The 26,281-nt window shown below is 41.4% G+C and overlaps 1 protein-coding gene across 4 annotated transcripts in view; it reads left to right on the top strand.

The window, feature by feature from the left end:
• Positions 1-20,621: 20,621 nt before the first annotated feature.
• ABL2 (ABL proto-oncogene 2, non-receptor tyrosine kinase) overlaps positions 20,622-26,281 on the top strand; it is a 110,737-nt gene continuing 105,077 nt past the window's right edge. For 3 of the 4 annotated variants that reach the window (XM_055582803.1, XM_055582800.1, XM_055582799.1), the window contains exon 1: positions 20,622-21,154. In XM_055582803.1, the coding sequence (XP_055438778.1) occupies positions 20,998-21,154 (157 nt within the window). In that variant the 5' untranslated portion in view covers positions 20,622-20,997. The remainder of the gene's footprint in view (positions 21,155-26,281) is intronic. The other variant, XM_055582802.1, reaches the window with a different exon arrangement.

Below are 26,281 nucleotides of genomic sequence, written 5' to 3'. Positions count from 1 at the left end.
ATTGTCATACTGAGAGAAATGTCAGATAGAGAAAGCAAATATATGATATCACATGTGGCATTTAAAAAAAAGGCTACAAATGAACTTATTTACAAAACAGAAATAGAGTTACAGATGTAGAAAATAGACTATGGTTCAGTTCAGTTCAGTCGCTCAGTCGTGTCCGACTCTTTGTGACCCCATGAATTGCAGCACGTCAGGCCTGGAGAATGCTGTGGACAGAAGAGCCTGGTGGGCTGCAGTCCATGGGGTCGCAAAGAGTCGGACACGACTGAGCGACTTCACTTTCACTTTTCACTTCCATGCATTGGAGAAGGAAATGGCAACCCACTCCAGTGTTCTTGCCTAGAGAATCCCAGGGACGGGGGAGTCTGGTGGGCTGCCGTCTATGGGGTCGCACAGAGTCGGACACGACTGAAGCGACTTAACAGCAGCAGCAGCAGCAGGCCTACCAAGGGGTAAGGGAGACAAGGGGTAAGTTGGTAGGCTGGGACTGACATATACACTCTGCTATATGTAAAATAGATAACTAATAAGGACCTACTGTGGGCTTCTCAGGTGGCGCTCGTGGTAAAGAATCTGCCTGCCAATGCAGGAGACTTAAGAGACTCAAATTCTATCCCTGCGTCAGAGAGATTCCCTGGAGGAGGGCATGGCAACCCTCTCTAGTATCCTTGCCTGGAGAATCCCATAGACAGAGGATCCTAGAGGGCTACAGTCCATAGGGTCACAAAGAGTCAGGGATGACTGAATGGACTTAGCCTGTATGCATGCACACAAGGACCTACTGGTAGCATGGGGAGCACTACTCAACACTCTGTAATGGCGTATATGGGAAAAGAATCTTAAAAAAGAGTGGAGAGAGAGAGATATATATATCAGATTTACTTTGCTGTACACCTGAAACTAACACAACATTGTAAATCAACTATACCCCAATAAAAATTTAAAAAATAAAGAAGAGGCCAGGAAAAAAGTTAACTGAATTTATATCTTAACTTGTGACATCTCTTGTGCTGCTTTGTTCTCCTGTGTTAATATTTAACTTTTTATGTCTTAGATTCCTGCTGTATTGTAACCACTCACACAATTATCCTCTGCTGTTTGTATCTCTCATAAGGGACACAGCAAATATGGATATTTGCTGATGCTAGAAAAAAATTTGATAGGAAACTTCATAGTTCCCTACTTGTGCTCTCTCTGACCTTATTTAGGGACTGGAGGATGCTTCTCTCTGCCCTTTCCCCAACCCCCAGCTTCCTCTGGCTGATTCATATTCATCTTCCAGATTTCCATTCTAGTGGAAGTCTTCCTTGCTCTGCTTCTGTGCTCTTAGGTCATTTCCTTTCTCTTAGCACTCATCACACAATATATTACAGTGTCTGTTATCTCAGCTGAATACCCCATTAGACTATAGTTTCCCTGAGAAGGGAAATTTGTTTGCCTTTTTACAGCTGTAAACTTAGACACTGACACAGTATCTGGCATATAGCAAGAATTTAGTAAATATTTAGTGAAAGAATGGCCAGTGCTAGAGTGACTGACTAGAGTCTCCTGACCAATGCAGGAGACACAGGTTCAATCCCTGGGTTGGGAAGATCCCCTGGAGGAGGGCATGGCAACCCACTCCAGTATCCTTGCCTGGGAAATCCCATGGACAGAGGAGCTTGGAGGGCTATGGTCCATTGGGTCGCAAAGAATCAGACGCTGTAGCGACTAAACATGCAAGCATGTAAACTATACACATGTGTTTTATTAATTTTATATAAAATATTTTAAAATAGATTTCTATTTTATATAAAAGGGTTTAGAAAAATATAATGCATTTATTTATTATTGGAGTATAACTGCTTTACAAATTGCTTTTAAATATTGTTTCTGCTGTACCACGAAGTGAGTCAGCTACATGTATACATATACTCCTCCCTCTAAAGCCTCCATCTCACCCCAAATAATGCATATTAATCCTTGTTAGCTTGTTTACTATGGCTTAACTAACTCAGCTCAGTCTATTTTAGACTGAGTATTGATGTCTTTGGGGGAGAGGAGGTAACTTTTGATGAATTTAGAAGTATTTGCCTTTCTCAGTCTTGATTGGTGAGACTCTCAGAGCCAGAGCTTTCACTTCCTCTTCACCACGTTTAATCTCAAATTCTTTTCTGCGAATTGTGTAGTATGCTCTGTTTTTGTCATTTACTTTTTTAGTCCTGCTACATGGCTCCTTTTATCTGTCTCTTATTAAAATAATCACAGTTGTTTAACTTTTTTTTTTTTTCAGTGATGTTTAGGTCATACTGGTGTAGGTATTGTCATTGTTCATTCTCATTATCTGAATTCTTAGAAAATATGGTCACAATATACACAATACTGAAAGTTAAACTAGTACTATCTTGATACGAAGCATAATAAACACAGCCAAAAGTGAATCGTTACAAGGCTTTTAAATTGCCCACTTAAATTGCATCAGAGTAAGGCAACAATGCTTCTGGGCAGGAAAGCTATGATAAACCTAGACAGTGTGTTGAAAAGCACAGACATTACTTTGCCAACAAAGGGCCATATAGTCAAGGCTATGGTCATCCCAGTGGTCATTATGGTTGTGAGAGCTGGACTGTAAAGAAGGCAGAATGCCAAGGAACTGATGCCTTCCAACTGTGGTGCTGGAGAAAACCCCTGAAAGTCCTTTGCACAGCAAGGAGATCAAACCAATCTTAAGGAAAATCAACCCTGAATACTTATTGGAAGGACTAATGCTGAAGCTGAAGCTCCAGTATTTTGGTCATTTGATGTGAACAGCAAACTCATTGGAAAAGTCCCGGATCCTGGGAAAGATTGAGGGCAGAAGGAGAAGAGGGTGTCAGAGGATGAGGTGGCTGGATTGCATTGCTGATACAATGGACATGAACTTGGGCAAACTTCAGGAGATGGTGAGGGACAGGGAGGCCTGGTGTGCTGCAGTCCATGGGGTCACAAAGAGCTGGACTCGACTGGGCAACTGACTGACTGAACAACAACAAGGCAAAATGAATGATCCTTACTGTGAACTGGTAATCAATGCTGCAAACATCAGCCTAGGAGTAAAAACAGCCGTCAGTGACTACATAGGTGGGGTAATTTATGTTGGAGCCGTTTGACACTATAACAGTCTTTCTTTCAGTATCTGTTTCTATCCTATGGAGGAGTTTCCTATTTAGTGGGATTTTTCAGTGCTACAACTCCAACAACCTAAAAAGGTTGATCTCTCTAGTTCTGGCAGCAATCCCTAAAATGTCAAGAGAGACATAAGAGATTGGCAATGCTCAATTTTCAGAAATATATTCCTCTGAGACTATAATCAATTCCTAACTAATAGATGGAGCTTCCCTGCTGGCTCAGTGGAATAGAATCCATCTGCCAATGCAGGACATGCAGGTTTGATCCCTGGGTTGGGAAGATTGCTGGAGTAGGAAATGACAACCCACTCCAATATTCTTGCTTGGGAAATCCCATGGACAGAGAAGCCTGGTGGGCTATAGTCCATGGAGTGGCAAGAGAGACATGACTTAGCAATTAAACAACAATAACTGATAGATAACTTGTCAGCATGCATCCAAAAAAAGCAGTATTCACTGAAGACAGCCATTTTTCATTGTTTTTACAATTCTAATATACTGTTGTCCATTTTATTTTATTATCATTTTTAAAATATTTATTTTTATTTATTTATTTGGCTGTGCTGGGTGGGTCTTAGTACACAGGGTCTTTCGTCTTTGTTACTAACACAACACTGTAAATCAACTATACTCCAATAAAATTGAAATATAAGAAAGGAAAAAATAAAGTACCCTTGTTTCTTTTCTTGATAAGGTTATTAGTCAATGAAGTTAACTTCATAGACCTATATATTTTGTTTTTTTTGGTAAAGCACTGAAACTTTCAACTGAAAAAAATTCGCAACCTAAAAACTGAGAATATGCTTCACTCTAGGACATTAATTGAGGACTCTAGCTTGGGAAATCAGCCTCTCAAACAGCTTTGATGACTCTCCCAAAGAGGTAAGGGAGGAGCCAAGATATACAGGAAATTTTGCTGAAAAAAATGTAGTCAAACATTAAAAGATTACTGCTAATCACATAGGAAAAACAGATATCTCAGGTTAATGAGTGTGGGCTTTTTCTATGTATGCAAGAATCTTGGCTTGTTAAAATTATTCCTTTGATATGGATCTTAACACTCTAGGGCCAGTTTTCTGTATTTCTTCATCCAAAATACCCCTCAGGGTACACCTTTGGGTATGGTTGCAGTGACTGATAGCTTTATGGCCACAATATTCTCTTTACTGAAACGGTAGGCAACATTCTCTGTCCATCGAACTATTTGAGAGTAAGTCGCTGATGCAATGTGCTATTTTTCCTTAGATGTGTCATTATTCCCTAGTATATGCATGTGTGCAAAATTGCTTCAGTCATGTCTGACTCTTTGCGACTCTATGGTCTGTAGCCCGCCAGGCTTTACTGTCCATGGGATTCTCCAGGCAAGAATACTGGAGTGGGTTGCCATGCCCTCCTCCAGGGGATCTTACCAAACCAGGGGTGGAACCCGCATCTCTACGTCTCCTGCTTTGGCAGACTTGTTCTTCACCACTAGCGCCACCTGGGAAGCCCATTTCTTAGTATATTTGTGCGCATTTCCTATAAACATTCTCCTACGTAATCAAAATACAACCATTAAAATAAGAAAATTAACACTCGTGCATAAGTATCTTCTATTTCAGAAGCTATTCAAGTTTTGCCAAATGTTCCTTAGAATAAACAGAGCAATCCAAGATGATGTTGTCTTTAGATTGTGTTGCCTCTTTATTCTCTTATTCTGAAGTAGTCTTTCCTTGACTTTCATGATGCATTTTTGCAGATTAAAGAATGTAGAATGTCTCACATTTTGGAGTTTCAATGTTTTCTCAGTCAAACTCATTTTTGGTAGGAATATCCATGTTCTCTATTTGTAACCTGTCAGCGGGAGCAGGATTCTGATTAGTTATGGTGATGTTATTTTATTTTGATCACTTCATTAAGATGGTATCTGTTTTCTCCATTGTAGTGTGTCTTTATTAATAATTACTTATTAATAAGTATTTTGTAGGGAGGTTCTTGAGAATGTATATAACTCATGATGTCAAACTTTCAAATTATTTATCTATTAATTCATATAAATATGGACTTACGGCTTTTTATTTTATTCAGTAGTTTTCTCCATTTCCTTATCTCTAACATCCTTCTCAAATAGTGAGCAACCTATTATTATCTTGAATATATTTACTTTTTTCATAATGATTTATTTTGATGCTCAAATTTTCCAGGTTTGTAAATGAGAGCCCATTTACACCAACCCTTGTGTTCTTTCAACATGTCTCACTTTCTCTGAGCATTGCCTCTGGCATAGCTCTAGAGTCATCTATTTTCCTGCCCCAGGCTTGTTTCAAACCATTTTTCTAAGGAACTAGAAAATCCCATGGACGGAGGAGCCTGGTAGGCTGCAGTCCATGGAGTCGCTAGAGTCGGACACGACTGAGCGACGTCACTTTCACTTTTCACTTTCATGCATTGGAGAAGGAAATGGCAACCCACTCCAGTGTTCTTGCCTGGAGAATCCCAGGGATAGGAAGCCTGGTAGGCTGCCGTCTATGGGCCACACAGAGTCGGACCCGACTGAAGCGACTTAGCAGCAGCAGCAGCTGGTTCTTTTTAGTAGAGACTGGTGTTTAGAAGCCAAGATCTAGGTACGAGATGTGCTATTGCTATTGGGGTGTTTCTGATCTCAAATCTTTTCATGGTCAGAGTAGGGAATATTATATATTTTAAATTATATATCATATTTCATAATTACTAGCAAATACAGATGTACATTTTAATCTATGTAGATAGAAAAACCATGAATACACCCAGGGCTGGCATCATGGGTATGAGACCTGTGCGGTTGCACTGAACCCCATACTTAGAAACACAGCTGCAACTTGGTTTAAAACTCTACTTTCACCATCTTGAAATTTTTAATTTTGAACAAGGAACCCTCCATCTCCATTTTGTACAGGGCCCTACAAATTAAGTAGTCAGTTCAGAATACACAAAAACCTTCCAGTATAGTGTAACACCATTGGGTTCCTTTTACTTTTTCTCTTTCTGTATCTGTAACTCCTTCCCCTGGTAGTGAAAACCTGGTTGACATTCTGAATAAATTATAAATTTACTTATTTGATTGTGCCCCTTGTATGTAACTAATCGCCCATGACTGCTGCTTCCTCCCTTATGTGGATACTCTCCTCATAGCATTTAGACTCTGACACCCCAGGCTGAGTTACCACTTCCACATGGTTGCACTTCTCACAATATTCAGGTTCTGACAGTTCATGCAAGACTGTTTCTCCATGGAGACACCCTGCTCAACCTACTTGGACTCTGACACTCCCTCTCCCCACTGGCTGGCTGTCTTCCCAACATGAATTCTTCTTCACCCTCCTGGGGCTCTGTCAGCTCAGAATGAGCTCTGGAGGTACAGTTTTTATACAAACAAAGAAACAAATGGATATAGACTAGACTAGAGAATATGAGTATATCATAAGAGTATATATTGTTTCCTGAAATGTTTAAATTTCAGTCATATACCAATGTGTGAGTATGTGAACATACATCCATGTATGTGTGTGTATCACTGGATTGTAATGTAAAATATATGCTTTACTATGGAGCAGGGTAAAATAAAATTCAAAACCACTGATACATGCAGTATGATTCCAATTTTGCTTTAAAAAAATGGAATCCACCCCCTGCCACACACAAAATAACAACATGATAACACAGGGTGCCCACCCTAGGACACTCCGTGATGACCTAGAGGGGCAGGATGGGCAGGGAAGGAGGATGGGCAGGGGAGGGAGGCTTAATAGGGAGGGGATATGTATATATATATAGTTATGACTGATACTCAATATCTTATGCAGAAGCCAATACAACACTGTAAAGCAATTATCCTTCAGTTTAAAAAAAAGTAACAATATGAGGTGATGGATGTGTTAACTTTATTGTGGTAATCATTTCACAGTATATACGTATATCAAATCATATTGCATGTCTTAACCTTGTATAATGTTATATGCCAATTATATTTCAATAAAGCTGGAGGAAAAAAGTGAACCAACTTTTAGCAGTTGAGGGGAGACTTAAAGGACAACTTTGAGTTTTTAATCTATGCTCTGTATAACTCTAATTCTTAGGACAGAAGAAGTTGTTTATTATTTATTTTAAAGATAAAACTAACAAAAACATATGTGTGTGTGTGTCTATACACAAAAAATTGAAAAGAAAAACATCAAAATATTTATCTTTTTGGTGTTATAGAGATGGTACTATAGGCAATACTTGGTATTATAGACAACATGGTGGTATTGTAGACAACCTTTCATTTTTCTGTATTATTTTCTACATCTTCTAAATTTCTTGAAATGAGAATTTATTACTCTGGTAGTTTTCCATTTACATTTTCAAAAGAAATGTACTTGATAAATTATTTGTAGGAAAGATAGAAAGTAGAGATTTCTAACGGAGAAGGCAATGGCACCGCACTCCAGTACTCTTGCCTGGAAAATCCCATGGATGGAGGAGCCTGGTAGGCTGTGGTCCATGGGGTCGCTAAGAGTTGGACACAACTGAGCGACTTCACTTTCACTTTTCACTTTCATGCATTGGAGAAGGAAATGGCAACCCACTCCAGTGTTATTGCCTGGAGAATCCCAGGGACGGGGGAGCCTGGTGGGCTGCCGTCTCTGGGGTCCCACAAAGTCGGACACGACTGAAGCGACTTAGCAGCAGCAGCAGAGATTTCTAATGTTCTATTTTACTTAAAGACCACTTTGCATAAACCGGACACTGTACTAGAAGCTGGGGATACACTGATAAATGAGACCAACCTCTGCCCTCATGGAGCTGAGAATCTAGTGAGGAAGACAGCTACTAGACAAGTAATTACAATAATGGGGGATAAGTGTTGGTAGTGGGTAATGAATTGCTTTGGAAGTGCATAGGATTTTGAAGGCAAGATAATCTAACCTAGATTAGGGGTTTGGAAGTCTTCCAGGGGAAGACGTGGGCTAAGAGACAAGTAGGACTTAGCCAGTCAACCTGAAAAAAGTACTACATTTTAGGGAGAGGGAACATTGAGAAATAAACTCAGCTTGCTTCTTTTGCAGAAAGCAGAGTCATGAGAGACACGGTTAGGAAGCTGGAGAAGAAACAAGGAAGCTAAGGAAAGTCTGTCAAGCCCTCTTATGGAAAACCTGTGAAAATATCTTTGCAGCTTCTTCATCTGCACTTGCAGACTTTCTACATAGCTCAGGGGAAAATACAATAGTTTTGAAGTCAATAATCACTTATTCACTAAAGGAAGACACTTGTGTGTACAATAAAGGTTGGCATTTCTATGAAATTGTCAGCTTTTTTAAAAAAGTCTTCATTTATTGCTAAAAGTTTATTATCAGTCACTTCAAAACATAAACATGTTGGGAAAGATCCTAATGGAGTATCATAATTTACCTACTTTACAGACGTCATTCTCCAGCCTACCATTTATGTATGAGTGTGCGTTTCTTCTCAGTCATGTCCAACTCTTTGCAATCCCATGGACTATAGACCATGAGGCTACTCTGTCCATGGGATTTTCCAGGCAAGAATACTGGAGTAGGTTGCCATTTCCTCCTCCAGGGGATCTCCCCAACCCAGGGATAGAGCCCTTGTGTCTCTCTCATACACTGGCAGGCAGATTCTTGGCAGGCCCATGTATGAATGATACACATTAAATAAATAAGATTGAAGCACAGCATTTGTATTGGCTGTATTGATTAGGATCACAACAGCAACAAAAAATCTCAAACTAGCATTAGCAAAAAATGGATTATAAATATAAATGCTTGCTTTTCACTCTGCTTATCAATTCCCTGTTCTTCTCTGCTCCAAATGAGGGGAAACATGGATGCCAAAACATCTTGCACATTACATCTCACAGCCCAAGTTCTCAGAGAAAGGCTGCTGCTGCTGCTGCTGCTAAGTCGCTTCAGTCATGTCTGACTCTGTGTGACCCCATAGTCGGCAGCCCACCAGGGTCTCCCGTCCCTGGGATTCTCCAGGCAAGAACACTGGAGTGGGTTGCCAGTTCATTCTCCAATGCATGAAAATGAAAAGTGAAAGTGAAGTCACTCAGTCGTGTCCAACTCTCAGCGACCCCATGGACTACAGCCCTCCAGGCTCCTCCATCCATGGGATTTTTCAGACAAGAGTACTGGAGTGGGGTGCCATTGCCTTCTCCCAAGGAAAGGCTAGCCCCTCTCTATTTCAATTCCAAAATGTTCGGGGAAGGGCTGTAATTGGCCACGCTTGGGTCAACTGATCATCCCAAGACCAATCATTTTGGCTGGGGGTGAAGAGTGAAGAAATTTTGTTTTATTCTGAGAGATTCACATATATTAACTCCTCATACAACCTCTGAAGGTATACATTAATATTAACCTCATATTATAGATAAGGAAATAGAGCGAGGAGTCTTCAGAAGGAAGGCATCAGTTCAGTTCAGTTCAGTTCAGTCTCTCAGTTGTGTCCAACTCTTTGCGACCCCATGAATCGCAGCACACCAGGCCTCCCTGTCCATCACCAACTCCTGGAGTTCACCCAAACTCATGTCCATCGAGTTGGTGATGCCATCCAGCCATCTCATCCTCTGTTGTCCCCTTCTCCTCCTGCCCCCAATCCCTCCCAGCCTCAGAGTCTTTGCCAGTGAGTCAGCTCTTCGCATGAGGTGGCCAAAGCATCAGTCCTTCTAAAGAACACCCAGGACTGATCCCCTTTAGAACGGACTGGTTGGATCTCCTTGCACTCCACGGGACTCTCAAGAGTCTTCTCCAACACCACAGTTCAAAAGCATCAATTCTTCGGCGCTCAGCTTTCTTCACAGTCCAACTCTCACATCCATACATGACCACTGGAAAAACTATAGCCTTGACTAGACGGACCTTTGTTGGCAAAGTAATGTCTCTGCTTTTGAATATGCTATCTAGGTTGGACATAACTTTCCTTCCAAGGAGGAAGCGTCTTTTAATTTCACGGCCGCAGTCACCATCTGCAGTGATTTTGGAGCCCAAGAAAATAAAGTCTGACACTGTTTCCACTGTTTCCCCATCTATTTCCCATGAAGTGATGGGACCGGATGCCATGATCTTCGTTTTCTGAATGTTGAGCTTTAAGCCAACTTTTTCACTCTCCTCTTTCACTTTCATCAAGAGGCTTTTTAGTTCCTCTTCAATTTCTGCCATAAGGGTGGTGTCATCTGTATATCTGAGGTTATTGATATTTCTCCGGGCAATCTTGATTCCCGCTTGTGCTTCTTCCAGTCCAGCGTTTCTCATGATGTACTCTGCATAGAAGTTAAATAAGCAGGGTGACAGTATACAGCCTTGACGTATTCCTTTTCCTATTTGGAACCAGTCTGTTGTTCCATGTCCAGTTCTAACTGTTGCTTCCTGACCTGCATATAGGTTTCTCAAGAGGCAGGTCAGGTGGTCTGGTATTCCTATCTCTTGAAGAATTGTCCACAGTTTATTGTGATCCACACAGTCAAAGGCTTTGGCATAGTCAATAAAGCAGAAATAGATGTTTTTCTGGAACTCTCTTGCTTTTTCCATGATCCAGCGGACGTTGGCAATTTGATCTCTGGTTCCTCTGCCTTTTCTAAAACCAGCTTGAATATCTGGAAGTTCACGGTTCACATATTGCTGAAGCCTGGCTTGGAGAATTTTGAGCATTACTTTACTAGCGTGTGAAGGAAGGCATACATCATAGCAAATGCTGAAGTTAGCCCAAACAAACTGGTAGCACTTCTGATACCCCGCAACCCATCATTTCCTTTCTGATAATTCTTCCCATTACCCATCCAGAGAAACTTTCATGATATTCTGCATCTAGCTGTTTTTTTTTTTTCCAAATAAACTTTGGAGATCTTTTTAAGCCCTATATACCTATTTCATTTTTTTTTTTTCACCCACTGTTTAGTATTACATTAACTATTTCTATGTTGATGAACAGTTACTCTGGGTTCAATTTTTCACAATTAAAAACAATACTGTGACCATACTTGAACATGTATTTTTGTGTAATTTTTAGGAATTGCTGGGTAAAAGAATATATAAGTTGTATACACAGTATGTATACTGTTTTTAGGAACCAAGTATATGTATTGACAGGTACTGCTTCAAAAATGGGTTTCAATATACACATGGCCCAGTTTGTCCTTCATACTAACTTCAACAACTCTAAACAGGTAACTTGTAAATCCTGGGGCATAGATAAGGGTTAATGTAGGCTCAGAGAAGGGACATCTATTCTAGTGTGTCAGTTACGGCTTCTAGGAGGAAGTGACTCCTAGGCTGAGATGGGATGATGCTAGGTGCCAAGGAACACCAAAAATTACTAGGAAATCACGAGAAGCTATGACAGAGGCAGATAACAGATTCTCCCTCATAGTCTTCAGAAGAAACCAACCCTGCTGACATCTTGATCTCAGACTTTTAACCTCAAGAACCATGACAAAATAAAATACTGTTAAGTCATCCTTTGGTACTTTGCTACAACAGTCTTAACCTCATTCTCCAGTAGGTTAGATTGTTTACATTAGTTTGCTAAGACTTTGCCCTAACAAAGTACCACAGAATGGGTTAGTTAACAGATATTTATTTTCTCAATCTTCTGGAGGCTGGAAGTCTGAGATCAAGGTGTCAATAGGATTGGGTTTTTTTCTTATTCTTTACAAAAAACTTTTTTGTTGTTGTTGTTGTGCTATGTGCCATGGGGGAGCACAGTTCCCTGACCAGGGGTCAAACCCATGCCAGCTGCATGGGAAGTGTGGAGTGTCAACCGCTGGACCACCAGGGAAGTCCCAGGGTTGGTTTCTTCTGAGACCTCTGTTTGGTTTGTGAATGGCTATTAAGAAATGAAATATTTCCTGCCATATCAGTAATTGGGATGTCACAGTCATCAGCAATTGCAGCCCTCCAGTGTGAGCCAGTGAACCCTGAGGACACTCCGGAAGGAAAGAATACCTGCCATTTAGCAGCCATCAGACTGCAGCCACTCCCTCTGGTGAGCCCTGAGGAAACTCAGGATGTGAAAACACAGGATATTGGCCCCAGATAGCTAAGGTGCCTGTCAAAGGAATGATTTCAGTGAGCCCCGACTCTTGCATCTTCCCGTACATAGGAAAGCGCTAAATTCCCTAACTTGGGATATCTGATTTTCTTTAATTTACAAAAATCTTTTGATTTTCATACTACCTGCCCTTTGTTGCAAAGCTTCTATATATCCTGGCTCCCCTCTCCCCTCTCACCTCTTCAATGCAATTCTTTCAGGGTTACTGGAGATGCTGCCTCTCAGGCTTGAAGTCCTAAAAATTCCCACCAAATAACTCTCAACTTTTGTGTTGTGAATATTTTTTTAAGTCTACACTGTCTTCTCCCTGCGCCTTCACATACTCTTCCATTTGTGTGTCTGTATTCAAACTTCCTCTTATAAGGTCCTCAGCCATATTGAGATAGGACCCACCCTTAGGGCTTCATTTTGAGTTGTTTACCTCTTTAAAGACCCTATCCTGAACCTTTGGCTCAATGGTAAAGAATAAGCCTGCCAATGCAGGAGACATAGGTTTGATCCCTGATCCAGGAAGATCCCATATGCCATGGAGCAACTAAGCCCGTGTGCTACAACTACTGAGCCTGTACTCCAGAACCCAGGAACCCCAACAACTGAAGCCCACGTGCCTTAGAACCCATGCTCCACAACAAGAGAAACCATTTCAATGAGAAGCCTGCACACCACAACTTGAGAGTGGCCCCCACTTTCCGCAACTAGAGAAAAGCCTGTACAGCAATGAAGACCTAGCACAGCTATAAATAAATAAATAAAAAGTGTTCTGACCCTACCCTCAAATACAGCCACTCCGTGAGGAACTGGGGGTTAGGGCTTTAACATATGAATAGGGAGGGAGGTGTAATTCAGCCCACAACAAGAGGCCAGTGGAAGAAAACTGGTAACAGTAGCACCAACTGCCAGATACATGAGTGAGGCCATTGCCAACCTTGCAGCTCGGCTGAGGCTCTAGCCAAATGCTGCTACGTGAGTGAGCTTAGGTGAAATCAGCAGAACTATTCAGATAATCCACACAAATCGCAAGAAGTCAAAAATCACTGTTGTTTTAAGCCACTGGGTTTTGGGATAGCTTCTTATTCAGCAATATATAACTGAAAAAAAAACAAACCCATTTCACGTAAATTCTAAACTGGGCTCAGTTCCACTGCACTAGTTAGTGATAGGCTACCTGTTAACTGGATTGTTCAGTTAGCTATTTCATTATTACCATAGAAAAGAAGTGGTGCTAATTTCTTCATTTAAAATGAATAGACATTATTGCCACTAGTTTATATAGCATTTTGCCCATTGTTCGAGATAGTCTCTTAATAATTTATAAAGTTTTTTAATCAAAACAATATTGAATTATAGACCCCTGGCACTGAAAGGAACAAGAGGTCATTTACTCCATCTCTTTATCTTCAAAGAGAATGACAATTCTATTCCGGCCAGATAAGAATCCTCCTCCTCACTGACATCCAAAAAAACTTTTAAAATGTCGATCTGTAAATGGAATGATATTTGGCACTCTCTAGGCCTTTAAAGATTTAATACAGTGATGCAGAGACAAACCACACTTAAAACTCAAAGTGCTGCATGCATAAACAGCTTAAAAAGAACAGATAAAAGAGATGTGATAGATATAGGCATACTTTGAGCATATTGTGGGTTCATTTCCCAACCACTGCAATAAAGCAAATATTGCAATAAAATGAGTCAAACGAATTTTTTGGTTTCCTAATGCATGTGAAAATTCATGTTTACATTCTGCTGGTGTCTACCAAATGTGCAATAGCATTATGTCTTACAAATGCCACAATGTACATACCTTAATTAAAAAATACTTTGTTACTAAAAATGCTAATCATCATTTATGCTCTCAGCAAGTCAGAGTAGTAACATCAAAGATCTGAATCACAGATCACCATAGCAAATATGATAATAATGAAAAAAATTGAAATGTTGCCAGAATTACTAAAATGTGACACAGAGACACAAAGTCAGCAAATGCTATTGGGAAATGGTGCCAACAGGCTAGTGTGATGTAGGATTGCCACAAACCTTCAATTTTTTTTTTAAAGCAGTATCTGTGAAGCACAGTAAAGTGAAGTAGAATAGGTTTGCCTGTATATACAATGGAATTTCATTTATGAAAAAGAAGAAAATCGTGCTATTTGCAGCAACATGAATTGACCTTGAGGGAAGTGTGTTAAGTGAAGTAAATCAGACAGAGAAAGAAGATTACTATATGGTATCATTATATGTGGAATCTTGAAAAGCCAAACTCATAAAAACAGAGGCTAGAATGCTGGTTAGCAGGGGCTGGGGGTAGAGGGGAGAGGAGGATTGCTATTGGTGAAATGTACAAACTTCCACTTCAGTTCAGTTTAGTTCAGTCGCTCAGTCATGTCCAACTCTTTGCGACTCAGGGACTACAGCATGCCAGGCTTCCCTGTCCATCACCAACTCCCAGAGCTTCCTCAAACTCATGTCCATCGAGTTGGTGATGCCATCCAACCATCTCATCCTCTGTTGTCCCCTTCTCCCCCTGCCTTCAATCTTTCCTAGCATCAGGGTCTTTTCCAAAATAAGTCAGTTCTTCGCATCAGTTGGCCAAAGTATTGGAGCTTCAGCTTCAGCATCAGTCCTTCCAATGAATATTCAGGACTGATTTCCTTTAGGATGGACTGGTTTGACCTCCTTGCAGTCCCAGGGACTCTCAAGAGTCTTCTCCAACACCACAGTTCAAAAGCATCAATTCTTTGGCGCTCAGTTTTCTTTATAGTCCAACTCTCACATCCATACAGGACTACTGGAAAAACCATAGCTTTGACTAGATGGACCTTTGTTGGCAAAGTAATGTCTCTGCTTTTTAATATGCTGTCTAGGTTGGTCATAGCTTTTCTTGCAAGAAGCAAGCATGAGTAACTTTCACCTACAGGGTGAATAAGTTTTGGGATCTAATGTACAGCATGGTTATTATAGCTAATAATACTGTATTATATACTTGAAAGTTGTGAAGAGAGATTTTAAATGTTCTTATAATAGAAACGGAGAAGGCAATGGCACCCCACTCCAGTACTCTTGCCTGGAAAATCCCATGGACGGAGGAGCCTGGTAGGCTGCAGTCCATGGGGTTGCTAAGAGTTGGACACGACTGAGCGACTTCCTTTTCACTTTTCTCTTTCATGCATTGGAGAAGGAAATGGCAACCCACTCCAGTGTTCTTGCCTGGAGAATCCCAGGGATGGGGGAGCCTGGTGGGCTGCCGTCTATGGGGTCACACAGAGTCGGACCATAATAGAAAAGAAATGGTACGACTTCTCTGGTGGTACAGTGGATAAGAATGCACCTGCCAATGCAGGGCACATGGGTTCCATCCCTGATTCGGGAAGATTCCACATGCCACTGAGCAACTAAGCCCAAGCACCACAACTGCTGAACCTGTGCTCTAGAGCTGGGCAGCCACAACTACTGAGTCTGCGTGTTGCAGCTGCTGAAGCCTGCATGCCTAGAACCTGTGCTCTGCAATAAGAGAAGCCACTGCAATGAGAAACCCATGCACCGCAGCAAAGAGTAGCCTGCACTCACCACAACTGGAGAAAGCCCACATGCAGCAACAAAGACCCAGCACAACCAAAAATAAATAAATAAATATTATATAAAAAGAGAAATAATAATAGTATTAACTAACTCCATGGTGGTAATCATTTTATAATATACGTGTATCAAATCAACACACTGTACACCTTAAACAATGTCATATGTCAATTAAATCTCAATAAAGCTGAAAAATTTGAAAAATCCTGCATATGAAATTACATTTTTCTTCCAGTTTATCTACATAAACATTTTTAGTCCATGTAGATAATATAGACAGAGGTTAATATAACTATACAAGTATATGCATTGTATAGGTAAAAGAAAGATTTTGAGAAACACGATAGCTGCCAAATATTTGAAGGGCTGTTATGCAGAAGAAAAGTGAAAAGTAATCTGTGTAGTTACTGGGTAGAACTAGGACTAGGGGTGAAACAGATGGAAATTTCAGGGTGGCATGTATCATTTTATCTCTGCTGCTGCTGCATTGCTTCAGTCGTGTCCGACTCTGTGCGACCCTATAGACAGCAGCCCACCAGGCTCCCCCGTCCCTGGGATTCTCCAGGCAAGAACACTGGAGTGGGTTGCCATTTCCTTCTCCAATGCATGAAAGTGAAAAGTGAAAGTGAAGTTGCTCAGTCATGTCCGACTCTTAGCAACCCCATGGACTGCAGCCTATCAGGCTCCTCCGTCCATGGGATTTTCCAGGCAAGGAAGAACTTTTTGACAATTAGAATTCTTGGAAATAAATGGGCACCCTCACTGGAGTTACTGTACAGGGAATTCCAGAAGATTATCCTAGATGATCTCTGAGGTTCTTTCCAACACTATGACATTGAACCATGTGTCAAAATTAAACACATTTGGGGGATATGCGTGCATGTGTGCTAAATCACTTCAGTTGTGTCTGACTCTGTGTGACCCCAAGGACAGTAACCTGCCAGTCTCCTCTGGCCATGGGATTCTCCAGGTAAGAATACTGGAGTGGGTTGCCATGCCCTCTTCCAGGGGATCTTCCCCACCCAGGGATTGAACTCACAACCTGCATCTCTCACATCTCTGGCACTGGCAGGCGGGTTCTTTATTACTAGTGCCACTTGGGAAACATTTGGGGGAATGTAGAAGAAGGTAATTGAATTTTACAGGCAAATAATCATTATCAGCTGTGGCTGTTTTAGGTATAGGCTGAGTAGAGTACAGGGGAACTATTGTGTGTCTATGGATAAGTCTGAGATTTTCCTAAGAAGGAGGCAAGATCTGAGTAGATTTTGTAGATTGTAAATTCAAGTCCTGAATACTGTAAAGGGAGTCACTTCAGTACCATATTGGGGAGAATCTGAGTACTGCAAAAGTGAAGTGAAAGTCACTCAGTCATGTCCAGCTGTTTGTAACCCCATGGACTTTACATTCCATGGGGAATGTCGGCAAGAATACTAGAGTGGAGAGCTTTCGCCTTTCCCTTCTCCAGGGGATCTTCTCAACCCAGGGATTGGAACCAGGTCTCCTGCATTGCACGTAGATTCTTTACCAGCTGAGCCACAACAGAAACCCAAGATGAGTAGCCTATCCCTTCTCCAGGGGATCTTCCTAACCCAGAGATCGAACTAGGGTATCCTGCATGGCAGGCATATTCTTTACCAACTGAGCTATTAGGGAAACCCTGAGCATTGCAAAAATCAGAGCTAAAAAGGAAGAAATCCTAAAGTAGGCTTATTGAATAAAATATACATGCCTACCATAGAAGGGGTGAGGGTTTGAGCAACAGGAGTTAATGAACATTAGGCAATTATAATCCAGGGTATACTGGGAAATAATTTTGAAACATCAGGTGAAAGTTTTAGACCTTGTACATTATGAAGGGGAGGGGACGCACAGTCAAAGCAATGACAGGAAGAGGTATTTTTGTTTTAGTGAATTGTTTGGTGCTAAAGGTGAGGAATCTCAAAAGAAAAGGCTAGTAGCAGGAGAATCCAGCAGAAAGATGACCCGGATATCCATACAAATGTAGAGAAAGAAATATGGACTAACATGGGAGATAATGTAAGACTGGCAATACCCTGGAAATCCAGATGAGTCAAGACAGGGATCAGTGAAGCACCGCTTACCTATTCCTTGCTTCTGAAAACTGTGGTATTACTTCTATTACAGGGAAGGTAAAGATGATGAGTATCTTTGTCTTCACTGTGCCTCGTTGATGATGATGGGTTTGATTTTTTGTGCCATCCCCTGGCCATTGCTCAGGTGAGGCTGTCCCTATGCTACTGTGCACCATGCACTCTACTTTTTTTTTCATCTGGTTTCTATACCTGCCTGGTCTTCATCTGGCTTTTGCTCCTGCCTGGAGTTCACAGCTGCCCTCAATTCAGCTTTAGCTAGTACTACTTGGGATTAAGTGTTTCAATGGTTTCAAGTGTGTAATTCTCAGGTGAGTCACTTGGGCTTGATTTTATTGAGATGAAATAGTGTCCCACACCTAAGTAAGTAGGTTTCTCCCTGGTCTATTGCCCCTCACTCCCATTCTGAAAATTCCCATTTCACTTTGAAAAATATATCTTATATTTGCCTTAGTTTTGTGCTCCATCTTGTCTGACTTCTTGCAATCCCATGGACTATGGCCCGCTAGGCTCCTCTGTCCATGGGATTCTCCAGGCAAGAATACTGGAGTGGGTTGCCCACTTCTCCACCGGCATCTTCCCAACCCAAGGATCGAACCCGCATCTCATGCATCTCCTGCATTGACAGGCAGATTCTTGACCACGGGGAAGCCCTTGCCTAAGTCTAGGCAGGATCTTAAGAATCCATGGTGGAAGAATCTTCATATGCTAAACAAAAGTAGTATTTCACACATAATAGTTCGCATGTGCAGGTACTGGTGATGACCAGGTAGGGATGCCTAATAAAGTGATATATGACTCCATGTGTTTTTATTGGTAGATTGGTGTTTTTCTTTTTAGTTAAATGCAAGGTGTCAGGTGGTGGTGGTGCGTGGCTCACCTGAATAAATACTGTAGAATTTGTTCCATGATCTAAGCATATTGCACTTGAAAAAATTAGGCCTGGAAATTTGATGAACTTCTGAAAACATTACATTTTTTTGGTACTAATAGTGCTTTTTATATACCAAATACTGTTTTAAGTGCCTTATTTTACATTAACCAATTTGTCACAACAGCCCTATAAGGTAGGTACTATTGCTATCACCATCACGTCACAGATGAGGAACTGATGCATAAAGAGGTTAAATATTTGCCTAAGAACAAATAGCGAACATGTATGTAATCAGAGCTCAGTTTTGAACTTAAGCAGTCTGGCTTAAGTGCCTGTCCTTAACCACTGCACTATGCTATACCCATCCATTGCATACAGTTAAAGAATTAGCAGAGAACCCAGATCTGTTTCCAAGTGACATTCTCTCAGATAATAAAATCAAACAGCAAAACCAATTCTGGCTCTATGATCACCTTTATCCCTTATCAGTGATTTCTTTTTTTTTTGCAAACATTTTGGGAATTAAAAAGAAAAAAAAGTATTTAAACACAGGAAAACTTTGATCCAAATGAAAAATTCATATTGTATCCAGTGCTAAAGCACAGTGTTTCTTTTGCCATTTGGTGGGCAATTTCAGTTATTTCTGATGATACCCTGGATGACAATGGAATAATTTCATAGAGCTTTTATTGTAGTGAATATTAATGGTTCATCTTTCATCCTGAGATCTTTCATCTCTCCAAAGGAAGGCTCATCCACCTTTTCTCCTGGACCTTATCTTCCCAATGGTTGTTTTGTTGGTTTTTGCAATGGTTCCTATACTCTGCTTTCAAGCAAATTTTCAGTAAGTTACCTCCAATAACTGATACTTTTAATAAAGGACATAGGGAAGCTAATTGAATAGCTAAAAATAATTATCAAGTTCTTTAAGAATGTAAAAAACTGAATATTAAGATGCGAGAGTGTGCAGTGAGGGGGAGATAAGTGAATATACAAATATATGTCTGCGTGCCTGCGCTTTAAAAACATTTCTCTTTTCTGCCTGAGTCACTCTCTTTGGACAATACAGGCAAAAGTAAGTTCTGACTCAGAAACAGGGTCAAAGGTAATTTTATTTTTCTGTCATCAAACGAAGACCTGACCACGTGCTCTGTATATAAAGCATGCCGGTGTGAACATTAGCTTTACTGACAAGCGACGTAAGAGTAACAGAAACACATACGTGGTTAGATGGTAAAGTTCAAGAGGACTTCATGATAATATAATAGGAGGAATCGGGTTATAACTGCTTCCCCAATGAGATTGTAGAGTACCAGACAACCAAGGTGAGTGCAATTTCCCATCATGAAATAATTTCAAAAAAATTACAATGAAATAATTTCAAAAAATTACCATGAAATAATGTACTTTATTATGTTCACGTAAATTTTATATCATTTAATTTTGACTGTATGTCTGCTGCTGCCTCGGGTGTTTAAAGGAATCCTCCAGGGTATTTTAGACAGCCTCACCTGGATGGCAAGCACCAAACTTCTTGTGCTTTTCCGTCCCAGCTGAGTCGGCTAAAGAACTGTGCACCAGGGGCGCCAGCGCAACTGATTGATTTGACAGGTGGAGGTGGGACAGGGAAACCTTTAAACCGACCGACCCCCCCAAAAGGCGGTAAGCGCGTTGAACCGAACTTGGGAGGGGTCGGCTAAGTGGATTCGGACGTGGGAGGCCGAGCTGCCCCAAGGAACAGAGGGCGTAAAGACCTAAAGCAGCTGTAGACGTGCCAAAGAGGTGGGTACCGTGGGTGGCGGTGGGGGTGGACCCACCCTGCGAGGAGGCGGGGGCGCGCGGGAGGGGCGGGGCCGCCGGGAAGCCCGCCCCCTGAGTATAGCGGAGATGACTGGTCGGGTTGCGGGCAGGAGACGCTCTGTCACACGCTCTCCCAGTGCTCGGTGGTTTAAAGATGGCGGCGGCGGCGGCAGCGGCAGCATTGGGGGCGCGGAGCCGCGGGATGGGAAGGGAAAAGGAGAACCTGTGAGGCGTCGGGAGGCAGCGCGGCGCCTGCTGTGAGGAGTCGGGTGCGGAGCCGCAGGCTGCCGGACCGCTCAGGACCGGGCCTGGGTTGGGAAGGAGAGGCCGGAGCAGCGCCTGGAACCCCGAGGCCAGAGCCGAGGAGGAATGTGACCAGGGGTCGTCGGGGGCGCGGGAGTAAGCTAGCGCAGGGATGGGGCAGCAGGTGGGCCGCGTCGGGGAGGCTCCGGGGCTTCAGCAGTCGCAACCCCGCGGGATCCGGGGCAGCAGCGCAGCCAGGCCCTCCGGTCGCAGGCGGGACTTGGTGGGGCGCACCGCAGAGGCCGGCTTCAATATCTTCACCCAGCATGGTGAGTGTGTCCGGGAGCCGGCGTGAGGACGTGGGGGAGGCCGGAGGTGGAGTTGGGGCGGGGTGGGAGGCAGACAGGCAGCCCTAGGGGGTCGGGCGGGTGGAGGGGTGCCCGAGAGTGGGGGCGGAATCGGCTGCCATCTGGGCCAGTCACGGGAGGCGAGTCACACCCCTCCCCCCTCCCGTCTCCAGCCTGGCTGGCAGCTCCCGGGGGCGGAGGAGGAAAGAGAAGTGGTCTTAGGGATCTTGGATGGACTGTCGTCTACACTGGACACGACTGTGCGGCTCGGGGGGGACGGTGCATGGTATCCTCAGGGGAGAGGAGACTGAGGGAGGTGTGAGCTTAATCCAGGTGTTAGCATAAATAGGTTGTTATCGAAGGGACCGTGAATTGTGCCTCGAGGGATTGGGAAATAGGAACTGAATCTCAGGACGTAGTGGTCTGTGAAGTAGACGAACAAGCCAGGCAATGAGCGGTGTTAACGGATAGTGAACAGTGCCCTGAAATCCACTTCTATGGGAAAGGTAAGGATAGTAACTCAGCATTTGAATTTTTTTCTTTTTTCCCCAAAGTGGAACTGAAGGGTTTTGCCAAACCATCCTCTGTTCTGCTCTTTTTGAAGTGAAAGTGAAGTGGTTCAGTCGTGTCCGATTCTTTGCGACCCCATGGACTGTAGTGTACCAGGCTTCTCAGTCCATGGGATTTTCCAGGCAAGAGTACTGGAGTAGGTTGCCATTTCCTTCTCCAGGGGATCTTCCCGACCCAGGGATCGAACCCGGGTCTCCCACATTTGTAGGCAGATGCTTTACCCTCTGAGCCACCAGGGAAGCCCCTGGTGGGGCTTTTGAGTAGGACACAATTCTGAGATGGCTGGCAGGGGTTTGACGTTGGTGGGCATAGTTAGGACTTTGGGTAGGAACAAGAGTTTTTCTGCCAGTCATGTGTACATGTATACAAACATATATCCTCTCTATGGTCTGGAACCTATTACTTTGGCCTCATATAAAGGTATTTTTAAGTTGTCTCCAACTCCAGTTTTTAATATCTCTTGATCATATAATGCTCCAAGAATTTATGTATATTATATGCTTGTCCCACTGTACTAATGTGTAACTTACAGATGTACACAGAGGCAGAATTTAAGAAAGGATGAGATGAAAAAATAAATATAACAAGAGTTCTAATATAGTCTTTCCTGCAGTCCAGGGAAGAATGGACTTTTTTGCACTCCTCTTAGCTGCACCCACACCTGTTGAGGCCGCTTGTCTAAAGGAAGAAGGGAAAAAAACTGACCTTCATGGAGTTGAAATACCCTAAGATCTGAGGGAGGCTGAAGAAATAGATGTGACTTCTATATAAAGGACTGGATAGTTGAGGTTGGCTGAGCAGCAGCAAACTGGACTTTCACTGAAGAGGCATAGGAAAATAATAAAAGAGAAAAGAGGGTGTTCTTTTCTGCATAGTGTAGGGAAGAAGAGGAAGGAAATGTGAACTGTTCCTTAGAAATGGAGTTTTGGAGGAAGTTAAGACAAATGGTCTTATGCAGAGAAAGAGATGGTGAGTTGTATCAGAGTTCTGGGTTTGGACTTTGTGAACAAGCTGAGTTTCTTAATGGAAGAGAGATAGGTGATTTGGGCCGTTCAAGTGTTATATGTCTACTATTAAAGATGCGAGTGAGCCTCTCTCCCAGAGATACGAACATTTTATGAAGGTGCCATATAAGTTAGTCTTTATTGAAATCACTTCCTGCATTGCAGGAGGAAAGAATGGGTAAATAGTTTTCAGGGAAGAAGTGATCCAAGTAGCTTTGCATTGTGGAAGGTGTTAGTATGTATTAAACTTGGCCTGGTAAGCAATGGTGATCCTCTTCGTTTAGTCTCTATTCAAGACCTAAGATTTTCTGAGGAGGAGGAGGTCATGAAGAAGGGAATAGGAAGAGATTTTGAAGGGTGGATAGGTTTTGGATCTATGGAGCAAGAAAAAGGGCAGGCTGTGCAGGAGAAACAAGTGTGGACAATTGAAATGAACTTATTTTGTTGATGAAATAATGAGCAGACATCTGTCATGAATGAAGTAAATCTTGCAGGAGTGAATCCTTGAACAAAAATTGCAGGAATCAAGTTCTGATCCTGGCTTCACCTGGCTGGGTGATTTAGCTACTTACTGTCTTTGGGTTTCTTGTTAAATGTTAGATTGGATGATCTCTAAGGTACCTTCTGACTCTAAGATATTATGATTCTAATTGAGAAGCAGTGGGAAGAAAACTTTGATTACGTTGGGTTATGGATTGAGTTATCGAAAATGTGGCAGAGGAGTTTATATCCTTTCACTTGATTGGTTAGTAAATAGGATATGTAAAGAAACCTAAGTATGAGGTGCTCAGAGACTTGGCCTTGAATGGAGGCAATGGAAACAGGTGGGGTGAGTTTGAGAGATACTTCATTCAAACAAACAAGTTTTTTGAGCACCTATTATGTACTGGACTCTGGGGATGCTGCTGTGAACATAACAAGGTCCCTGTCCTTTGTGTATCTTAAGGACTTTATGATCTGATGTAGAGGATGAAGGAAGAGAGATGACCCTGGAATACTTAAGGTTATGAACTCTGGAGCCATTCTGTCTGGATTTGAAACCTGACTTGACTGCTTATTATCTGTAACCCTGGGCAAGTTATTTAACCTTTTTGTGCCTTGGATTCTTCATTTGTAAAATGAGGATAATAAGAATACCTGGTAATAATAGTACCTAGATTAATGAATTAATGTATGCAAGGCACTTAGAATATGCTTGGCATGTAGTAAGGGCTGCATATGTTTTGGTCTTGCCATTACTCCTCCTCCTCTTATTAAAAATAAGGATGAATCAAAGACAAAAGATTTTGAAATTGGTTTTATTGACAAGTTTGGAAGTTAGAAGTTGATTGAAAAGATGGGAACATGGTAAGTTTGTTGCCAGAGACTAGTTTGTAAAGAATAGAATTGGCAAATAATACCTAAACAAAGGAGAAGTGAGTACTATTTTTAGACAGATGGGTATTTATAAACTTCTGTAGCTCAGAGTTTCTCAACTTCTGCAGTATTGACATTTTGAGGTGGATAATCCTGTGTTATGGGAGCTGTCCTGTGCTTTGTAACGCGTTTAGCATCATTCTTGGCGTCTACTAACTAGATGCCAGTAGCACCTCTTTCTGGTAATCCCCACCCTCTCCTGTTGTAACAACCAGAAATGTTTCCAGACACTGCTGGATTGCCCCTAGGTGAGAACCAGTGCTTAGAAACACATGATAAATTCTGGTTTGAATGAATAAATTGAGTTAGATTTAGAAGCTTCTTAGGGGACCTATTGTTTGACATTTACACAAAAAACCTGGCAACTAGTGTGCAAATCACTGTCTTGAATTTCAGTATTGATATATTAGCACATAATTTCATATATGAAAGCTAGGCCTGACAGACTGTTGAGTTTACATGTAGGTTTAAATGTAGCTTAAATATTGTATGTAGTCAGAAATGTATGCACGTTACAGAAATGCTTTATCAAAGTCCATGGTTTTTTGGTATTTTCTCATTGAAAATGAGAATAGTATTTTTTATTAAAATGTAAGTTGTTATAATAACTTGCTTTGCCAAAAATGCTTTTTGTGAATGTAATGTAGAAGGAATACTAGTTGGGCTGTTTTTGGTATGAAAGAGGTGAGTCTGGGGCTTTTCTGAATCTGTTACTGAACCTTTTCGGTGAGCTGACATTTCATGATTGGTAATCGAGGGTTGAATACTTTCTTTGTCTTTTTAATATCTGACATACCTCACAACAATTGAGTGATTTCACTTCAACTTTACTTTCTTCTCTCACTCATTTGCTGTAAATGCTATTAAAAATAAACCTTAAGTTGTGAAGTTTTGAATAATAAAATTTTTCCCTTTTTAAATCAAGCTCATCATTTTAAGTGGTCTCATTTACTTATTTAGGATCTGTAGTTCATGTTTTAATATTGCAGAAGGAAAGACACCACAGGTTGAAATGATACAGTAGAAAAGAACAGGAAGGCTGTTTGCAAGGGAATTTTAATCAGTGACCTAGTATAGTGGTCACTGATTCTTAGGAGAATTAAACTTTTACAAGTAAGTCAGCTGTTACATTTTTATTAACCTCCATATCTGTGTAAGACCCAAGTATATAGTTGTGTGTGTGTATTTTTAGAAAAGTAACAATTTGTGGCACAGATTCTTTTATTACAGCCCAATTGACAGTAAGGTCACAGGTAAATTTTGAAATCTGAAGTTTCTCCTTAAGGGTCTTCAACTTGCTTTAATAAGGAAATAAAAGCCAAACAAAAGGAAAAACCAGTATCTTTACCCCTTCCTATCCCTATACAGTATCATTGTTTTCTTTTCTCTCTGCATTCTTTTCTATCAATGTCAGTAATGATGATAATTTATATTTGTGTAGTTTTTTAAAGAGCTTATGAACACCTTTTATGTCCTTTATCTTATTTTGATTTTTTTAATTATAATTGACCCTTGAACTACACGGGTTTGAACTTCAAGAGTCCACATGTAGGCAGATTTTTTTCAATAAATATGTACTGTAGTTTTATTGTGATAGGTTGAATCCACAGATGCCAGCCCCTGATGTGGAGGACCCACCTGTAAAGTTATAAGTGGATTTTGACTTCTTGGAGGGTAGGCAGTCCAACCCTCAAGTTGTTCAGGGGTCAACTGTACTCTGAAATAGGTGAGGACAGATACTAATCTTCCCATTTTATAGATGCAGAGTAAAGAGAATTGAGTGACTTCCCAAGTATTTCAGCACACAGCTCTTTAAGTTATGGTGCTGAAACTCAAGCCTTTGTCTCCACATCTTGCCATTGTGTAGAGATTTAAAGAGCATAAGTTTTAAAATTAGGTAAAGTTGGATTCAGATGTTGCCGTGTCTTACATTAGTAAATGGTTATAACTCCAACCTCAACAGTTGAATTAAAGAATAAAATTTTGTAAGGCTTGTAAGTAATAAATAGTAGTGTTGTTGTTGGCACTGTTATTTACCTCAAAATGATTGTGAAAATGATGAGTCTCATGAAAATGTAAGCTATCGTAAAGCATTCTGAAATGTAGCATTGTCTTAGCA

This window comes from Bubalus kerabau, chromosome 5 (genome assembly GCF_029407905.1).
Source record: "Bubalus kerabau isolate K-KA32 ecotype Philippines breed swamp buffalo chromosome 5, PCC_UOA_SB_1v2, whole genome shotgun sequence".
Taxonomy (NCBI): domain Eukaryota; kingdom Metazoa; phylum Chordata; class Mammalia; order Artiodactyla; family Bovidae; genus Bubalus; species Bubalus kerabau.
The sequence above is the reverse complement of the archived record's forward strand: the minus strand, read 5'-3'. Positions and strand labels throughout refer to the sequence as shown.